Genomic DNA, 19,518 nt, shown 5'->3' with positions numbered 1-19,518 from the left:
GGTATAAAAATTTGCACTGCCAGCTTGAAAAAAAAAGTACAAGCTTGATAATACAGTTCTTTCCCAACATAAACAACTCTGAGCACAAGGAAGAGGACTATGAACACTTTGTCTATTTTCTTTAAAAGTTAAACCTTCTTTTTAGACATGAGGAAAAAGAGAGGTCAGGCACTGCAATGGCTGCCCAGGAGGTGGTGGAGTCGCCATCCCTGGCAGTGTTCAAGAGGCTTCTGTATGAGGAGCTGCGAGATATGGTTTAGTGCTTGTGGTAGCAATGGTAATGAGAAGATGGTTGGACTAGATGATCTTATAGCTAGTTTCCAACCTTGTGATTCTATGATTCTATGATTCTAAGTCATTCCATAACTGAGTGAACTGCAACTAGTAATTCCAAATATATTTCCAGCCTGGCCATTCACAGAAGAAAGGAAAATACAAAAATAATTCTGTAATTCTGGCAACCACGTCGCTCCATGAAGGTTGTGGATTGATCCCTTAAGGAGAGTATTTAATTAGAAATAATAAGTAGAGCTTTTTTTAAACTGACATTCTAAATGTCGTATAATTATAGATTTGTTTACAAGTAAATATTCTGTTATCTTCCATTTGCATTCATGCTGACAGTTCTTTTGCAAGTTATCTGCCAAAAGAGAAAGGGGATTCATAAGTGTGGGATTCATCCCTTGTGTTGGAAGAAAGGCAAGATTTCATCTGTTTTCCTGTGGATGCACAGTAAATTTAAGAGCTTTCCAGCTGCCTTTAGTTTTCATGCTCATCTTTCTTAAGAGCAACAGAGAGAAGTGATGACGCGCCATCCCTCCCTCACCACTGGGCTCTGTAAGTCACATAAAACAATGAGCAAATCGTTGGGCTCTGCTTTGATCCCTCATTTATACAGCAAAGTAATAATCAATGGCTAGTCTGATCTAAAGACTCCCCAGTGTACCAGAGCTATGTGAGATTGAGAATTGATATCTTTGAATGAATTTCTGTGGTCCTTCTCACTGTCTTGCAGAATGGGTGCTGCCTTGCAGCCTGGTTCCTGCTTTGATTTTCTGATACTTATTAGTGTACTATGCCTATCAGCTTTCTATTCTCATCCCTCCATACCCGAGCACAAGCAAGAAAAAAGAAAAAAAAAGAAAAAAAAAATGGCCATCAAATGCAAGTATTTCAGGCTTACTATAAAATTCTCATTTAAAGTAAGGAGCTATAGGTTAGATATTCCCTGCACACTGCTTAGCTGTGATTTCAGGGCATGATTAATTTCTCAGTGCAAATCATCAGGCAGACACCCGCAGGGGTTCCTTACTGGTGGTTAAAGCAGAAGATTGAAACAGGAGCACTCATTCATAGATGTGATCGTAATTTTACTACAGAGATACACCTGCAAATTTTTCTCCGGCTCGGGAACATTACAGCCACCATTTGGATTTATGTATGGTTCTCTAGCATACTTTCAGATGCTGAAGTCTGCATATCAGGATCTCCAGGAAAACGCCATATGCATCCAGAAAACCCATTTGTAAATGAGAAGAGTGCATGGAAATGCAATGCTTTTCTCGCAAAACTTCACCGCCAGCGCTTCGCCGTCCCCTCCCTCCCAGCAGCAGCCTCATGCTGAAACACACGAAACACTCGCAGCCGGTGCAAACTGATAAACCTTGGCGGTAATAGGCGCCATCGCTCTGTAAGACCGGAGGGACAGCTGGCGGGGGTGGCCGCCCCAGCCCTTAGCTGGCGCCCGGCCCTCGGGGGTTTCCCTCTCGGTCTCGGGTCGCGACCCGCTCCCGGCCCGCGCTGCGCCCGCCGCCGCCGCCAGGTGGCGCCACACGCCCGCTTATGGCGCGGCTCGGCGGGCGGTGCGGGCGCAGGGCTGGGAGTGGGACCGCCCCAGGGCAGCGCTGCTGTCCTAATGGTGAGCTGAGCGCTGGGCTCTGCTCCGCGCAGGGGCGGCGGAGAGTTCGGGCCTTCGAGGTACGGTGCTCCCGACAGCGGGTCCATTTAAGTGCTTTGTACTATTGTTATCTGCATTAAACCCTGAATTCCAAGCAGCTTCCAGCTCGCGATGCTGCGCGGCTGTCCGTAGGCATCTACTCCCATCCGGCACGTTCGTTCAGCCCGACGGGTGCAGGTATAGATATCGAGGGGTCTGTCCGACCTCTGGCTGCAGCCGGCGGCGGGAGGAGCCCCGCGGTGCTGCGGGGGGTGTCGGAGACTAAATCCCTGCCGGGTGCTTGCGTGTGTGTGAGAGAGAGGAGGGAAGGAGGGGAGGAGGGAGAACGTCGGGTGGCGGTGGCGGCCGGAGGGGGGAGACTGGGGGGGGATTATTGGCAATGGGCGGGAGAGAAAGAGGCGACTCCTGTTTCCTTTTCTTTCTGCCAGCGCAATCTCGGCTCATTTTCTCTAAGCAGTACCAGGTCCCGGACGAGCTCCTCAGCCAGCTATCCTCTCCAGCCATGGACCTCCCAGGTAAGAGGCCGCTCCCTTCCCCGCCTGCCGCTCCCTTTGCGAAACACCACTTTAAACATTAGCGACGCGGTGTGAGGCGAGCGGCAGAGATGCCTGGGGAGGGCGGGGGGGGGAATCTGAGACCTCAGTGATTTCTCCGCTGAGCGGAGAAAACTGAGCTGCAACTTCCAGGGGAGGCGCCGGCTGAAGAGGTTTCGCCTCTTGCGGTGCGTTCTGCATGCCGGGGTTGGGAGCTGGGTGCCCGAGCCTTCCGCCAGAGTTGTGGAAGCCACTGGGGTCCGTGGTAACGCGGACAGCCCGGGATGGGGACGAAGTGTCGGGAAGTACGTGGAGCACCCGAGGGCAGGAGGAGGGCGGCGGCTCGCAGAGCGCGGCCGGGCAGCACTACGAGTGCGGGATGGAAGGCACAGAGGGAGCACTGGGAGCCCGAGGGGACACAGCGCGGGGTTGGGAGGGTCCCCCGGCTGCGGACCTGCTGGGGGACGGGGAAAGGGAGGAGAAGAGGCGGCGGCGCCGTCTCCCCCGGACCTGTTGTGCCTCTGCCGGCTGTAGGGCGGGGCGGGGGTACTGCCGGCTGCACGGTGCGGGGCTGCGCGGTGCCCGGCTCCCCGCCGTCGCCTCACCGCCGCCCTTACCCCACCAGGCTGCGCGCCGCCCGCCCTCTGAGGAAGCTCCTTCACCCCGCGCGGAGGAGCAGGAGGAGGAGGAGGAGAAGGGAGGAAGGCGCGGCCCCGCCGCCGCCCAGCCGCCGTCCCGCCGAGCGCTGGCCGCGGGGCGCCGCGGCGGCAGCAGGCGCGCAGCCCCCTCCGCCTCCCCGCGCCCGCCCGGCGGCGGAGAGCCCGAGAGGCGGCGGTCCGGCGCAGGGCATGGGGCGGCGGCGGCGGGGGGCGCTGCCCGAGGCGGCGGGCGGCTGCTGCTGCTGCCTGGCGGCGGCGCTGCCGCTGCTGCTGCTGCTGCTGCCCGCCGGGTGCCCGGTGCGGGCGCAGAACGACACGGAGCCCATCGTCCTGGAGGGGAAGTGCCTGGTGGTGTGCGACTCCAGCCCTTCGGCCGACGGCGCCATCACCTCCTCCCTGGGGATCTCCGTGCGCTCGGGCAGCGCCAAGGTGGCCTTCTCGGCCACCCGCAGCACCAACCACGAGCCCTCCGAGATGAGCAACCGCACTATGACCATCTACTTCGACCAGGTCAGCCGCAGCCGCCTGCTTCGTTCGTGCTGATCCCGCGCCAGCATCCCCTCGCCCCACGCTTACGCCTTGCATCTTCCCTCTCACTCCCTCTCCGCCATCCGCTAATAACCACCCCACGGTTCAACACCTCGGAAAGAGTTCGGGATGTCCTTTGGGGCGGCTGCGGGGCTTTCTGGGTTGGTGGCGGTCCCGTGGCTGGCGGAGTACTCTAATGTGTCACCTGGTGCCAAGACACTCCCGAGGATCGTCCCAGGGCAGGTGGGACGGGAACGCGTCTTTCGTGGGAGATGGCCATCTGCAGGGCAAAGGGAGGACGGAGATTTACGGGCGGGGAGTCGCCTCATCTGCCGGTGCCGAGCGCATATGGCAGCGTTACGGTACCGCCGGGAGGAGGGCGGGCTGAAGGGGCTCCCCGCGCTACCGAGCCGTGTCCCTGCGGGCGGGGAGCGGGGCTGCCCCGTACGGCACACCCCAGATTCTTCATGTAGCATCCCGAGCTGCTGCCCTTCTCTGCCCCGCCGTTCCGTTTGGATTTTTCCATTAAATTCAGTTCTTACATTTTTTTCTGATTTTTTTTTTTTTTGATCATTATTATTTCTCCTGACTTCTGAAGCAGTATTGCGGAGTCATCCAAAATGCACACACACACTGTTTTCCCTACTTTTTAACCTTTCTGTCTGCTTGTCTTTCACCTGTGTACCTTTTCTCCATGAAGGAAAAAAAGCTTTCTCTGTATATGTAGCACATTGTAGATACTTCACCCCGCAGTGCTTAGCTAGGGGTTTGAAAGCGTTCCTCTTTCTGTTCTCACAATAACGGGTTGATGTCCCCCCTCCCGCTGCTTGGAAACAATAGGGTTTGGCCCTTCGCGGTGCTAAGCAGGGCTATTTTTTTTTTAATTATTATTTTTTCTTTATATTTTTCTCCCTCAAAGCTGAGTGCAGCTGTGCAGGAAAAGGTGACGGCAGTGGGGCCGGGCATGAGCAGAGTGTGGCTGAGCTGCCGCCACGGGGCTCACCCCACGGGAGCGTCTACCACGGGATCGTGGTGGTTTTTTTGTTGTTATTTATTTATTTATTTATTTTTCTATTCCAAGCTCTGCCTGAGGGCTCATCTCGTTTTTCTTTTCTTTCTTTTCTTTTCTTTTCTTTTCTTTTCTTTTCTTTTCTTTTCTTTTCTTTTCTTTTCTTTTCTTTTCTTTTCTTTTCTTTTCTTTTCTTTTCTTTTCTTTTCTTTTCTTTTCTTTTCTTTTCTTTTCTTTTCTTTTCTCTTCCTTTTCTCTTCCTTTTCTTTCCTTTTCTCTCCTTTTCTCTTCCTTTCCTTTTCTCTTCCTTTCCTTTTCTCTTCCTTTCCTTTTCTCTTCCTTTCCTTTTCTCTTCCTTTCTCTTCCTTTCTCTTCCTTTCTTTTCCTTTCTTTTCCTTTCTTCTTTCCTTTCCTTTCCTTTTCCTTTCCTTTCCTTTCCTTTCCTTTCCTTTCCTTTCCTTCCTTTCCTTTCCTTTCCTTTCCTTTCCTTTCCTTTCCTTCTTCCTTTCCCTTTTCCTTTCCTTCTTCCTTTCCTTTCCTTTCCTTTCCTTTCCTTTTCCTTTCCTTTCCTTTCCTTTCCTTTCCTTTCCTTTCCTTTCCTTTCCTTTCCTTTCCTTTCCTTTCCTTTCCTTTCCTTTCCTTTCCTTTCCTTTCCTTTCCTTTCCTTTCCTTTCCTTTCCTTTCTTTCCTTTCCTTTCCTTTCCTTTCTTTCCTTTCCTTTCTTTTCTTTTCTCTTCCTTTTCTTTTCTCTTCCTTTTCTTTTCTCTTCCTTTTCTTTTCTCTCCTTTCTCTTCCTTTCTTCTTCTCTTTCTCTTCCTTTCTCTTCCTTTCTCTTCCTTCTTCTTCCTTTCTCTTCTCTTCTCTTCTCTTCTCTTCTTTTCCTTTTCTTTTCCTTTTCTTTTCCTTTTCTTTTCCTTTTCTTTTCCTTTTCTTTTCCTTTTCTTTTCCCTTCCTTTTCCCTTCCTTTTCCTTCCTTTTCCCTTCCTTTTCCCTTCCTTTCCCTTCCTTTCCCTTTCTTTTTTTTTTTTTTTATAATATATATATATGAATTTTTTGTTTTTGGCTGAAAGTCATTAAAAAAAAAAATGGGAAATTCAGATTGTTGCTGAGGAAGAGGAGCGGACTCACCCCAGTACCCGGGGTGATTGCGGAGGGCATGGAAAGGCATGAGGCAGATAGATGTTCAGACAGATATTCCCGTGCTGAGGGTCCTCTCTTCTCCTCTCTTCATGAGCAATATCACAGTCTGATTTCTGTTATATACGCTTTTAAACATGAGGGCAGATCTGGTTTCTGAGCATAGGCTAAAAGATCTGTATTTGCTTCGTGAACTGCTAAGTTCCAGGTGCATTAATTTCTCCTCGCCTCCCTGCCACTGCCACCTCCTGCCACCTTTGCCTCACTGGCAACGTGGTGTGGACATTTGTGCTTCATCTGATGTGCTTTGGAGCTCATCACCGCGTAACTAAATCATTTATGAACCGCATTGCTTCTTTAATGCCTCTGTAACTTGACTCCGTTCCTCTGCAGTGCACTTTTAATTGTGCCGCAAATGCCATTCCAAGTAGGCTTTATATTGCTCATGGAGCTCATGTCGTGTTATCGCTTGCACTTTGTTAAGACAAGGTCTGATTTCTTTCTCTTTTCTCTCTGTCTCTTTCCTTTTTTTTTTTTTTTTTCCTTTGTTTACTTTCCAGGTATTAGTTAATATTGGCAACCATTTTGATCTTGCTTCCAGTATATTTGTAGCGCCAAGGAAAGGGATATATAGTTTCAGTTTCCACGTGGTCAAGGTCTATAACAGACAAACCATCCAGGTGGGTTGTGATCTAGCTGTCTTGGTGCTTTTTCGAATACTCATCTCTACTTCCCCCCTCCCCCCCCCCACTTCCCACCCCCCATTTATAAACCCAGCAGATAAAGAATAAGGCAGTGGATTATTTTAGATAAAAGGTTCTGCATGCATGACAAAAATCATGCATTGCCTTTGCTTAGCTCATCTCTATCTCTAACCTGTGTCAAAGTTTAATGGAGTGCACAGAGCAAGGAAATCACTGAGGCTATTGACAAAACTCAGATTCTCTTTCTTTGCACTTTCTAGGTAAGTTTAATGCAAAACGGCTACCCAGTGATTTCAGCTTTTGCAGGGGATCAGGACGTCACCAGAGAAGCAGCCAGCAACGGGGTCTTGCTCCTCATGGAAAGAGAAGACAAAGTGCATCTCAAACTGGAAAGGGGTAACCTCATGGGCGGGTGGAAATATTCAACCTTTTCTGGCTTCTTAGTGTTTCCACTATAAAAGAAGGCCAAATAGGAGACAGATTGATGAGCTGGTACAAGAATTCAGTTAACAACACCCTGAACTTGGCAGCACACGACAATATTTCCAGTCACCCCGTCAGACTGTCACAGTAGAAGAATGATGACCTTATAAACTCCAACATTTGCTTTGAATATTGACAATTCCTCGGGAACCTGCGCCTCTAATTAGTTTTAGACGACAGTGATCTTTAGGAGAAATGAAATTATCGACCTGAGCAATTTGTACCTGTGATTGTAAAGTCAATTTTGGATTTTATTGGTGGGATCATTGACTTTCTTCTTTTTTATTATTTTTTTTCCTCTTGTTCATTTTTTCCCCTCTTCTTTCTCTTCTTGTTCCAATGAGACAAATTACTCGGACCACGCAATTGCTTTGTCAAAGGCTCATTCCAGAGCCAGAAGAATGAAGTGTTGAGCCCAATGAGATGTTCTTTCCATGCTTTATTTCTTTGTGTTGTATAGCCTTAAGGGGGAAAAAAAAAAAAGAAAAAAAAAGAAAAAAAAAAAAGAATGGCTTCAGTCTCAATTCTGTATTTTTCTGGGGGAGGGGTATTCTGGACATTACTGTGTCAAGAAGTGCTTTATCCAGTGAAGCAAAATTTGCACGATTGGAATCTTATTTGTTTTGTGTTGTTCGTGTTTTTCATCGACTTTATTTTTCCTGATTTTTATTTGTATGCGCTAAAAATGTAAGCTAGACTGATCAATAAGGCAAAACCAAGCACATATATACCCTGTAGCTCTAAGTAAAGCTAACCAATGAACAATTGTTGTCTACACTTTCCAGCTGATCTTTATAGACCTACTAAAGAGAGAGAAAAAAAGAGAGAGCTACATGATCCTTCAGTTACAATCTGGAAACTAGCGAAGGAACTGACATTTCTGAACGGCCCTGACATTTCTAGAAGCAACAATGGAGGCTCTGAATATCTTAACTGACCATACCCTAAAATATGTCCTTTTTTTGCATTACCAAACATGATTTGGGTGCTTTTAGCTGACATTTACTTCAAGTATTTTTTTTACCAAGGCCTGAGTACATATTGTGAGAGCTCGGAGAGATGGCGGAACAAACTCTTTCTCTTCCACATTAAATAAAACCACCTCCTCTTGCCTGTCCATGGCAACTATCTGAGCATCTGCCCCTAGCATCTTTGGCAGCATTTGGGAGTGGGGCCTCAGGGGATCAGCAAACACATCAGAAATTGTGCAGGTGCCACGTATTTATCAGCCATACGTGTTCTGACCAACACAAATGGCCTCTGAGTTGTGGGGGTGCAATGCCATCAGTACTAGAGGTGAGGAAAAGTTATTATTCCAGTTGACAAGAAGAAAAATACCAGGCCAGCATCAAATACATACTTTTGCCACATTTTCATCAAATAAATCTTGTCTTCACTTTATGACAGTGTGCTGAGGACATACTTGCATGAGGAGATCCAGGAGGGATGTTTATATTCTTTGGTATAATTTTAACTTCATTTATTTAAATATTTCATCTTGTTATTAAGCTCACAAGAATGGATATGTATAAGAATTTATTTTTTATCAGATTTACTCTTCTGCCACAAACAAATATAATGCAAAGGCATTTGCAGCAAATTGGTGGTAGCTATGTTGTATATCAGAATTATGGTGGACATGTCATTTTCATTGTAAATTTATCATTAAAGGGACAAGGTCAATTAAAATCATATATTCTTTAAAAAATCTTATCTGTGTTGCTTGTGATACCTCAAATGGCTAAAACCTAAGCCAATTTTATATTTAACATTTTTGTATGTTTTTTGTGATTGGTATTTGCTTTGGCGTTTTGCTAAGCCGTTCGTTGGATGAATGAGTTTCAGGTTTTGTTTTTTACTGAGTTGCATTTTCTGGTTCCTCCTTGTGCATTGGCATGATTGTAATGTTTATAGTTGCAAAATATAACAGGGCTATGTTTAAATACAACAAATAAAACCTGAGTCAGCAACAACCTTTTTCCATCGAAACACGAAAATAATTATGACAGCTGTTCATAGGTACTGTAAAACTATTTTTAAATCCAGGTTTTTGTGTTTAAAACTTAAGCATCTTTCTGAAGGCAATATGCACTGATTTTGGTTCAAAGTTCCACGTTTTCAGTTTCTGTTACATTCCCACAGTGTTATTTTGAAATTATGCCTAGCATAAGCACTTTGATTTTTCCTGTACAACTTGGTTCGTCTGCCTTGAGTGAGGAAATGTTGTTTTAGTTCTGGCTCTCTCCTGAGCTAAACAATGCCAATTGCAAGGTTTTCTTTGGACACATTCTTAGAAGCCTCTGAGCCACTGAAATCGTGGCTGAACTTTCCATCTGAATGAAAGAAAGGTCTCTGATATACCCTTTCCCTCTTTCTTTGCGTGTCTTTTATGCTAAGCTGTGAAGTTGGCACCATTGTATAAATAGTGGTATTAAATTGAAATAGGGCAGTAAATTCTCACTGTACACTAATTACAAACATGGCTTTTTTGGGGGTGGTTTGTTTGTTTATTTGGAAATGCTTGTTCCCATTCCTCTTTTTTGTACCTGAGTTTGAATAGGTGCACTTTGGTAGATATTTTATTATATATTTAAGGCAGTGTGGAATGCAACAAGAATTATGTGAAGCTGCTTAGAGGAGCCTTCTGGCATATAAAGAATAGGCTTATCTGAAGTAATTTATGAAAGTACATTGATTAGCTATCATTTGGAGCTGGTTCAAAGTTCATGTCAAGGAGCATCGTGACAGTTTCTAAGTGTAAAACATAACACTGTGAAGCAGGCCAGTGGCACAATAACAGCTTTGGTTCCTGCGAGAGTAATAACACAATATTCCTTCCAACAACTTTCAAACTTGCTCATAAATTGCTGTGTAAGTTATTCCTATGAGAACACTGTACATTTGATATCTTCCCTTCCAGGGACTAGCTGCTTCCCTCTCGCTTGTGTGTGTCTTTGGGAAGCACTGTTTTATTGTTTCTTCAGTGGATACTTGGTAGGGTAGAAACCAAAACCTATTTTAGGAATGATACTCATCATACAGTTTGTTTCTTACCTGTATATCTTCAAATTTTACATCTATAATTTTAATACAACCTTGCAAAAAGCAGTATGCCCTTTCATACTCTCTGAGGCAGTGAGTGTGATGGATATGTATTGTCTCTCATTACTGGTCAGCATCTTGCAAGCTGGATCTGCTCATGTTGGTGGGATGAGGAGAGAGACGATGAAACTAGGGAGATGTTTAGCTGCTACATTTTGTTTGTTAGCTGTAACAGTTTTAACTTTGAAGTAGAACATTTTGATTTCTTTGGACCAAATTTTTATCTTGCACAAGCTAAGTAGAAGAAGATGCTTGTTTACAGATGAAGTTTTTAAGAAATAGATGAAAGTGGTTTCATATGTTTGCAATGTGACATTCATTGCTGGAATAGGCAGGGTCACAGGTAGAGTTGCTTAAAAGTAACTATTATAATTAATAGCTTATTTCAATCCATTATAACCTTATGTGTTAACAAGCACTCAAAAATCAGTGTCATCAATACCCTTCATGATTTTCACAGGTAATAACTTGTTAGATCAAAGTCCATTAAATTACATGTAACTATAGAAAAAAAAATCATTTGTTTTTATTTATTATTGAAAGCATTTGAACTCTACATTCTCCTGTTCCAAGACCATGTTTGGTCAGATGAATTACAACCATTTCTAATCATTAAATAATAATGATTTACTGTAAAATAATCAACTTTTTAATGGATCAGATTCCTTTGTTTGGCTTGTCTTCATCTGTGAGAGTATTCAAGACAGAAATACATGATTACTGGTTACCTTTTAACTCAATCATATTAACTGGTTATAAACTGAGAATTATTATGATACATCATGATTGTAGTTAGGCATTGATTAGGTGGCTTGTCAAATGATAGGCAAAGCTTTTGATCAGTTGCTTAGTAGTATCAGCAAAATTGTGCCATAGTGAAATAGATATATTATCTTTTTAATTAAGAGGTTAACCCTACTTGGTTTACTTCTATATAGTCATTTTCTCTACTAGGAATTTTATGAAAAACATCATTAGGATTGAGCCTAAATGATAGGGCTTTGACTTTTGTTCATTGTCTACAGTTATTCTTACTTTTAAAAAGTCAGTGGTAATAAGTGCAAACCCATAGTTAACATGAAACACACTTATCAGTTTAAATATATTTCAATACCAGTTGTAATCCCAGCAATGTAACTAAAGTCCTACAAATATATTGCAAACTTATACTGCAAATTCATTTTCAAAACATCAATTTTTCCACTCTTATCTGGCATACTCACATAGCTGATCATTTCCTTGTTAGCCATTATCAGTAAAATCCAAAAATCACTAAGTGCTTTTAACACTGTCTGAGTGTAATCATGAACTTGCACTTCACATATCAAGTAATGCCTAGAATATTGCATTTCTTCCCAGGTAGTATATGATGAAGTACTTAGTTAATCCCATCAGCTATACATTTGCAAAATAAAGACCAAGTACCATATCCAATGCCTTATAAAGACAATGAGAAGCAAATATTAAGTACCATGATGAATTCTGTATTTTTAAAAAATACAGGAATAAAGATGGTGTAAACAAATACTCAAAAACTCAAGAAATATTAAATTTTTAAATCAAAGTTTTTCGCTGGTACTGAGTACTTCTCTGAAAGTGATGCCTCCTAGTTTTTTAACTTGGCCCATGACATCAGAGGTGAATGTTGGTGGCACGGCAGAAGAGGTTGAATTTTCACACCAATATTCCATTACATTTTGTTGCCATGTGACAGATGGCAGCAGAGGGGCAGTCTTACACAATGGCATCTGACATGGAAGTGCATATGAAGAAAGGTGTGGAACTGAATCTCTCCATACAGAAAAAATGGCCCCCACTGACATTCATCAATGCCTGCTGAGTTTATGGAGACCAAACAGTGGAAGAGAGTGCAGTGACACGGTGGGTGGTCTATTTCTGCAGCGGTGACAGAGACAGCGGTTCACCTCTCTGGCACAGAATTTTACTAGTGCACCATGCAGGCATCATAGCTAATGGTGGTGACTATGTTGAAAAAGAGTGTTTCATTGCTGAGAATTTGCTCTATCAAATAGTGTTATTGTGCTCTTTGTTCAAGTTTCTATGGAAATAAATAGGAGACATTACTTTAGGAATAACCTCTGTATTTGCATTATAACAGCAAGCTCTTATTTTTACCATCAGAATCTAAAAAAGAATTTAAACTCTTCTGTAAGATCAAGAATCTTGTTCAGAGTAGTGTTATAATGACTCAACAGATACAGAAGCTCATAAATTAGGAGAGAAATGAGTTTTGATCTTGGAAGCCTATGTATTGTCTCCTGTCAAAATTTCAGAGAAGGCTGGAGCACCTCTTTTATGAAGAAAGGTTGAGGGAACTGGGCTTGTTTAGCTTGGAGAAGAGAAGGCTCCATGGAGACCTCATTGTCTACTAGGCCTTCTAGTATTTGAAGGGAGCGTATAAACAGGAGGGGGAACGGCTGTTTAAATGGTATATAGCGATAGGACAAGGGGGAATGGTTTTAAACTGAGACAGGGGAGATTTAGGTTAGATATTAGGAGGAAGTTTTTCACTGAGAGGGTGGTGAGGCACTGGAGCAGGTTGCCCAAGGAGGTTGTGGATGCCCCATCCCTGGAGGCATTCAAGGCCAGGCTGAATGTGGCTCTGGGCAGCCTGGTCTGCTGGTTGGCGACCCTGCACATAGCAGGGGGTTGGAACTGGATGATCATTGTGGTCCTTTTGAACCCAGGTCATTCTATGATTTATGTTAAATTAGTAATTATTTATTATGTAACATTCTCATTACACCTGACATTTCAATTAATTGAAACTTATTTGAAATGTTTTTGTATTTGTAAATACACACAAGCATATAAATGTGTATATATAAGTATGTAAGTATATGTAAGTATAAAGCAAACCTCTAGCTACAAATCTATGGACAGTGTTGAGTTTTTCTGATAAAGTTTAGCCTTTTCTCTAGAGTGTTTATTGTCATTCTAAACCTAAAACTGTTTATCTTTGCTTGGATACAAAAGTACACCAAATAATAGCAAGTAACAGTATACATTTAAATGCTGAGATCTGTTACAGTTCAGGTAACATTAAGGTACAGTGAATCAGAGTAATTGCGGCATTCATTGCATCAGGTTGTGGACACTTCTGGTCTAAGTGACCCTCTAGGGCCGCATAGTGCTTTGTGCGATCTGCTTCAAGACATCAGACAGATTCAGTCTGTTCTTACACTGACAGGAAACCCGTAATAACTATTCAAAGTGAAAATGTTCCTTATTTTTAGCTGTTTAGTAATAATAATTTTTATATGCTGCTGTAATTTTGCGTGTGTGAACAATTTCTGCATATAGATGCATTATATTGCCACATGGAATTAATCTCATTGAGACCTGCGGTGGACTTCAGTGGAGAGAGAATAAGGAGTTTTCCAACATTTTATCTGTTCATTAGGAGCAGTAACCTAGCACAGAGCTCCAGGCTTATTTTTACCAGAGAAAATATATACAAAATTATATAAGAAAGAATATTTTGAGTTTTCTTAAATTATTTATTATTACTAACAGCAGAATTTTCTTGGTTTGTTTCGTAATAGTATGATTGGGGGTATTTTAGAGTGGAATTTAAATGAATATAGGTAGACTCTGGCAGCTGGCTCCTCTAAACTAACTTTTCTGAAGTTGAATATGCTTTCAATTGAACCTTATAATCTCTCTAGATGCAAGTGTTCCTGGATAGGAACCATCACACCTCCTAACTACTTCACCTAGGCAGGGAAAGCATCATTCTGTTTCTTTTTTTTTTCCTTTCTGTTCTTTGGTTTCTTTTGCTTTCCTCTATTTTGTGGACTGTGCTAAAACTATTCAGAAGTTACCAGGTGGTGTTCACACTTGCCTAAGGCACTTTCATTTCTTTTCTCCTGCTTTCTCTTAATGTTTACCTCATATCTGAAAGGGCTCTTAATGTTGATTTTTAAGAGTATTTTTAAAAAGTGCATTTTCATTCAACTCATTCATAACTATATAATACGTTGCTCATAAAAAAGGATGACAGCTTTAGTTGGCTGTTCACAAGTTGTCTGATCGCACAACTCCGCACTCAGAATGCAATTAAGAGAACTCAGCCTAGTTAAGAATAGATAACTATAAAAAAAAAAATAAAAAAATAAAAAAAATCAAAACTAGTGAAACTGATCTCGATATGAATCAGTGATTTCTAGAAAATATTTTGATCCCTTTCAGTCTGTTTTCTCAGAAAGCATGATTTGCATAACTAAGTGACTTGGTAACCTCCTCCTAAATCCCTCTAAAATGTCCATGAATCTAGTGGTTGGTGACCCTGCCCATGGCAGGGGGGTTGAAAATAGATGATCATTCTGGTTGTTTTCAACCCAGGCCACTCTATGATTCTATGATTCTATAAATATTCTTTTTTTTTTTTTCCTCTCTAGAAAGTACACTCTCTTGTGTAGCTGTTAGGGCACTGGACAAGAATGAGAAACCAGATTTTTAAATTTCCAGTTATCTTTTATCATGGACACCTTGTGAGAAAGAGAAAATATGTGAAGAATTTGAAGGGAAAGGAAAGAAACTCTACTAACACTGTAGAAAATTTGCTGACTATTCTTTGTCCATATGCAAAAAGCTTATGGCTACACATATGGACATACAAGCAATAGCTATGAGACAAACTTTTTCATGTAAAATATTTTGATAGAGCTCTAACCTTGATACTATTGGCAAAATTACATGAAAATTTGTATGCAACTTAGATGGGACTAAGCATACAGATGTAATTAATGACCATACTAAACTGTTTATAAAGGGCAGTGATTCAATACAGACAAACATATTACACAGTGCACATTTAGTCATGCATGGAATGCTCGAATATGTAACAAATATATATGCCATCCCCCAAGCAAATTTTACAAATTATCTTTACAGAGCTATGGGAGCCAGAGATCATATGGCAGCTAGTACATTTCAGACCTCTGAGCATGTTATAAAATTTGAGATAAATGTTTTAGCATTTTTCACTTCCCCTCAAAGAAGTAGTTTACCAACTGAAAACAAAAATGGAGCCTACATGCACTATATAACATTATCCCATTTTTACCAGGAGTAGAAAAAGCCTTGCTTATTTGCCTCCATGACCGAATCTTATGTGTTTGCCTGCAGCATCCTTTATACATGTGCACTGTTATTTTTTTCAGATCTTTTGTAGATATATCTGAACTAAGCAGTTAACAGTAGTTTTGCAAGTGTACTTTAACATGTTAAACCCATATGCAACAGGCTTTCCTTCCACATTCATGATTGTCGGATTTACTCTTAGTAAGGCATAAGGTGTCTACGTCACGCTTAGAAAAAACTAGGCTCAGAATATCTTTTGAATAGTGATTGTACTGCTATGAACTCTACCCTTATTTACTCTTAGTAAGGCATAAGGTGTCTACGTCACGCTTAGAAAAAACTAGGCTCAGAATATCTTTTGAATAGTGATTGTACTGCTATGAACTCTACCCATGTTCAAGGCAGCCAGATGCAGGGAAAGACAACTTGGAACAACATTTAATTGGCATGGCAATGTTCAGGCTTATTAATTCTCAAGGGTGCTCTAGTACTGGACCTGAGATTGCAAATCACCATATGCTTTCTTTCAAACAGTAAAAATAATGAATTAATCTGGACTTGAAAAGAAGTTCCCAGTCATATTTAATTGCTCGATGCCCAAATGGTCTGTTGAAAAAAACTCCAAAGGCTTTTGATGACTTATGGTTTTGATAATCCCCTGCTTAACTTACTCCCCAGTGTCACTGCTTTACTGAACAGAGAACCAAAATCAAGCACAATACTCCAGATGTGACCACAAGTACCAAATATGGAGGAATAAGCATTTCTTTTGATTTGCCTACTATGCTTTTTTGCTAGTACATCCTACTATGCAATTTGCTTTCTTTCCTTCACGTTTCTACTGCTGACTGACAGATGTCAAACTTATGACCCTAGGACCTCCATTATTTTTCTTCTGTGAAACTTGTTTCTATCCAGCCAATTCCAGACAATACAGCTGAATGCAGATAATTTATTTGAGGTGCAGGACTTCCAGCTTCCGTTTATCAAACTTCATGAGTTTCTATCAGCCCAGTTCTCTAGTCTGTCGAAATACCGCTAAACAGCATTCCTGCTACTTATCTCTTTATTTTCTAAATTTGGTGTCCACAGACTTGCTGAGGCTGTATTTTGCCCTGTCATCAGTCTATATCTTTTCAGATTGGTGATGGAGGTAAAACTGAAGACCATGATGACAGCCAGTCCGATTCTTTTTTTTGTGTGCTTGCGAATGACTTCTGTGTGAAGAGACTGAGGTGCGGCTGAGCAGGCTGTAGCGTCCCAGATCCCTTTTCTTACTATTCTTGAATAGAGATGAGGCACTTTCTTTTCTCTTGTCACTAGTGATCACCTAGATTTTGAAAGACAACTTTGGTCAGTTCTGTCATTGTCTTCAGACATACTTCATCTGGTTTCATGAACTGCTCTATATCCATTTTGCTCAATTGATTCTTAACTAATCTTTCCCTAACCTAGGCTGTGCCTCACTCTCAGAGACACTGACACTAGGAACAGTGACCTGGAAAGCTTAAAAGTGTGCTTTAGTAGTAAAGACTTTGGCAAACAAAGCTTTGACTACTACAATCCCTTCCAGCTCTTCATCACAAAAACATCTACTCTTCCTGTGGGTATATTTACAAAAGTCTTTCCTTTTGCCATTTACCTCCCCTGCCAATTTCAATTGCAGCAGAATTTTGGCTTTCCTAATTCCATAACCAATAAATATTTTTAATTGTCTTCCTGATCACAAGTCTTCCTTCAATCACGTAAATAAGGAATCTCCTTGTTTTGCCTCTTTATTGGAAGGTCTGCAGCAGAAAGCCATCACAACAGCGTACTCATTAGCCTCCCTTTGATCCTGACCTGCAAACTCTCAACTGACTTGTGGACTATGGCAAAGCTCCATGAATGCAAGCTGTTCCTTCACATAGAGCACAACCTTTACTCCCTCTGTGCTCAACCTTGCTAAAGAGCATGTTGCCACCCACGCCAGGGCAGTCCTGCGATCTGAGTGATGCAACTGAGGTGGGCCTCCAGTCATGATGCTTTCTTAGGGATTACCTTTTATACCATCTTGTCATGTAGACATTTGCCTCTTTACCTCCTGTTGTTCCACTTTTCTCAGTTTTCCATCTTCATTCCTTGAAAAAGAATTCCCCCCTAAAACGCCTAGCTTAAAACCTCTTCCATTAGGTTTGCAAGTTTATTTGCAAAACAAATAAACAATCAAAAAAACCAGCACTTTTACTCCATTTTGTCAGATGGAGCCAACCACTGCTTTGGTCCTGTGATCATAGATGACAAAGCCCTGCATAGGATATCAAGCCCAAAGATGGGTATTAACACACAAGATACCTGGGCTCTCTCCTTTTGCTGTAAAGACCGAGGAGAAACCTCATAGCCTTTCAAGTTCTTCAGGATCATCCTCTCTTGATTCACTGTTTTTCCCTGGCCATTGGTACACATAATGGATGAGTTGCACAGGCTTATAATTCAGAGGCTGTCTGAGCCTTTGCAATATACTACAAATTTTTGGATGCAACATGATGTGCAGATCTGCTTAGAAATAAGTAATGGGTGAAGGAATACGATGTAGAGATGACACCCTTCTACTAATACTTTGAATCTCAGTGAAAGCAGAGGAAAATTTATTATTACACTCAGTGACATTTAGATGGGATCTCAATGCTAATCTGGCATTAGAAACAATGATTTACTTTCTTCATTCATAGTTTTACCATCATCTGTTTTTCTAGAATCTTAGAGTCAGGCAAATACAAAGTAATACAAATTAGTGTATGCCAGGAAAGAAAAAAAAAAGAAAAAAAAAAAAAAAGCAAGAATTGAAATTAAATAACAAATTGAAGAATATAGAAGATGAGAGAACAGTATTAAATGAAAGCAAAAATTCTGTTTGGAAGAGGCTGCTATCAGGCTGAAAATGAATTAGTGAAATGACAAATAGGGCATGGGGGGGGGTGGAGGGGAAAGGAATTAGGTGTAAAACATGGGACATATCTTGAAATACTAGAACAATAATCAGAGACTAGTATTTTTTCCAAGAGTGGAAAAGAGAGATTTACAGAGTTCGAGTCTTGGGGCAAAATTTGTAACAAAATGCAGGGAAATAAAATACAGAGTGAGCAAAGGAACAAATAAATCAGGTTTCAGGGTCTGTGATGCATCTGATCAAACTGAAGTGAGAAATATGTATGGTGAAAGAGAAAGTAAAAGAAGCTGTGAAGTATGCAATACAAAAAAAAAAAAAAAAAAACAAAAACAAAACCAAAAAAAAACCATGGTAAAACAAAAGCATCAGAAAAATATTAACTACAGAGTCTGACTTGACAGTGGAGGAACAAAACAGAAGGGACATAGCTTTTACAGACAGCTTCTAACTTAGAAGGAAAAAATCAATTCACAAAAGTAGATGAAAGATATGATGTTTTTTATCTGTCTCAAAAAGGCATTGAAGTGAAAGAATTCTGAGCACTTCTTTGTTTTTCTTTTCTCACAACTGTTTATTCCCCTCTTGCTTCTTTTAACAACCTTTCCACGTGTATTAGTTTCTCTCATTCTGTGTGAACGACACACTGGTTCTATCAACTGTTGAAAATATAGGTAGCATGAGTAATTCCCTGCTGTCAGTGCTAGTGGGAAGTGAATCTTGTATTGCTCCTTAACAATGGACTTCTTTTCCTGGCCTGTCAAAAGATGCCATCAGACTCATTTTAGGGTAGCTAGCCTGCTTCTTCCTCCTTGCTTTCCTCTGGTGTGTTTTGTGTGCCCCTGGCAAGCACTGCTTTTCCAGATGGGTCCCTGTTCTTTATTCCTTCTCGGCTGCGTGAAGTGAACAGCCTGGCTAACTGCAATTCTTCTGGCCCCAATAAACTGTCTGAAAACTACAGAAAAATAACTGATGTATCTTTTGAGCTTATGCTTTCACCTCGATTTTTAAAATCTGGTCTAGAATTATTTGAAATATTTCAGTTCTCAGTTTTGAGAGGAGTGTAATGGAAAATATATATTTTAAATAGCCTTTTGTAGCTTATATTCTCATTTTGGTTGAAGTTTCTGTATTGTATCATCAAGTAAACACTGAGAATTATACTTGCAAAGGAGGGATAGGTGTAGGAGGAACCATCTTAATACACTGCCATGGACCTGTGGCATAACCATCCCTGAGATTCTGACACTCTGCCCAAAGCCCCTGCAACCACATCAGCCTGGGGCCATCAGCCCCAATCCCACCAAGCTCTCAGTAGAGCCAATCTACAGCTCCCCACAGCCTTGTCCTGCCCAGCCATCAGCCCATCTCAGG

At 41.8% G+C, this 19,518-nt stretch overlaps 1 protein-coding gene across 1 annotated transcript; it reads left to right on the top strand.

Annotated features, from left to right (window-relative positions):
• Positions 1-3,323: 3,323 nt before the first annotated feature.
• Positions 3,324-6,985, top strand: CBLN2 (cerebellin 2 precursor; the record flags this gene model as incomplete). The annotated part of the gene is made up of 3 exons (XM_079533175.1): positions 3,324-3,659; positions 6,384-6,503; positions 6,788-6,985. Exons 1-3 carry the CDS (start codon positions 3,339-3,341, stop codon positions 6,983-6,985), a joined length of 639 nt encoding a protein of 212 aa, XP_079389301.1. The 5' UTR covers positions 3,324-3,338.
• Between the last annotated feature and the right edge of the window lie 12,533 nt (positions 6,986-19,518).

Source organism: Tetrao urogallus, assembly GCF_951394365.1.
Source record: "Tetrao urogallus genome assembly, chromosome: 3".
NCBI lineage: Eukaryota > Metazoa > Chordata > Aves > Galliformes > Phasianidae > Tetrao > Tetrao urogallus.
The sequence above is the reverse complement of the archived record's forward strand: the minus strand, read 5'-3'. Positions and strand labels throughout refer to the sequence as shown.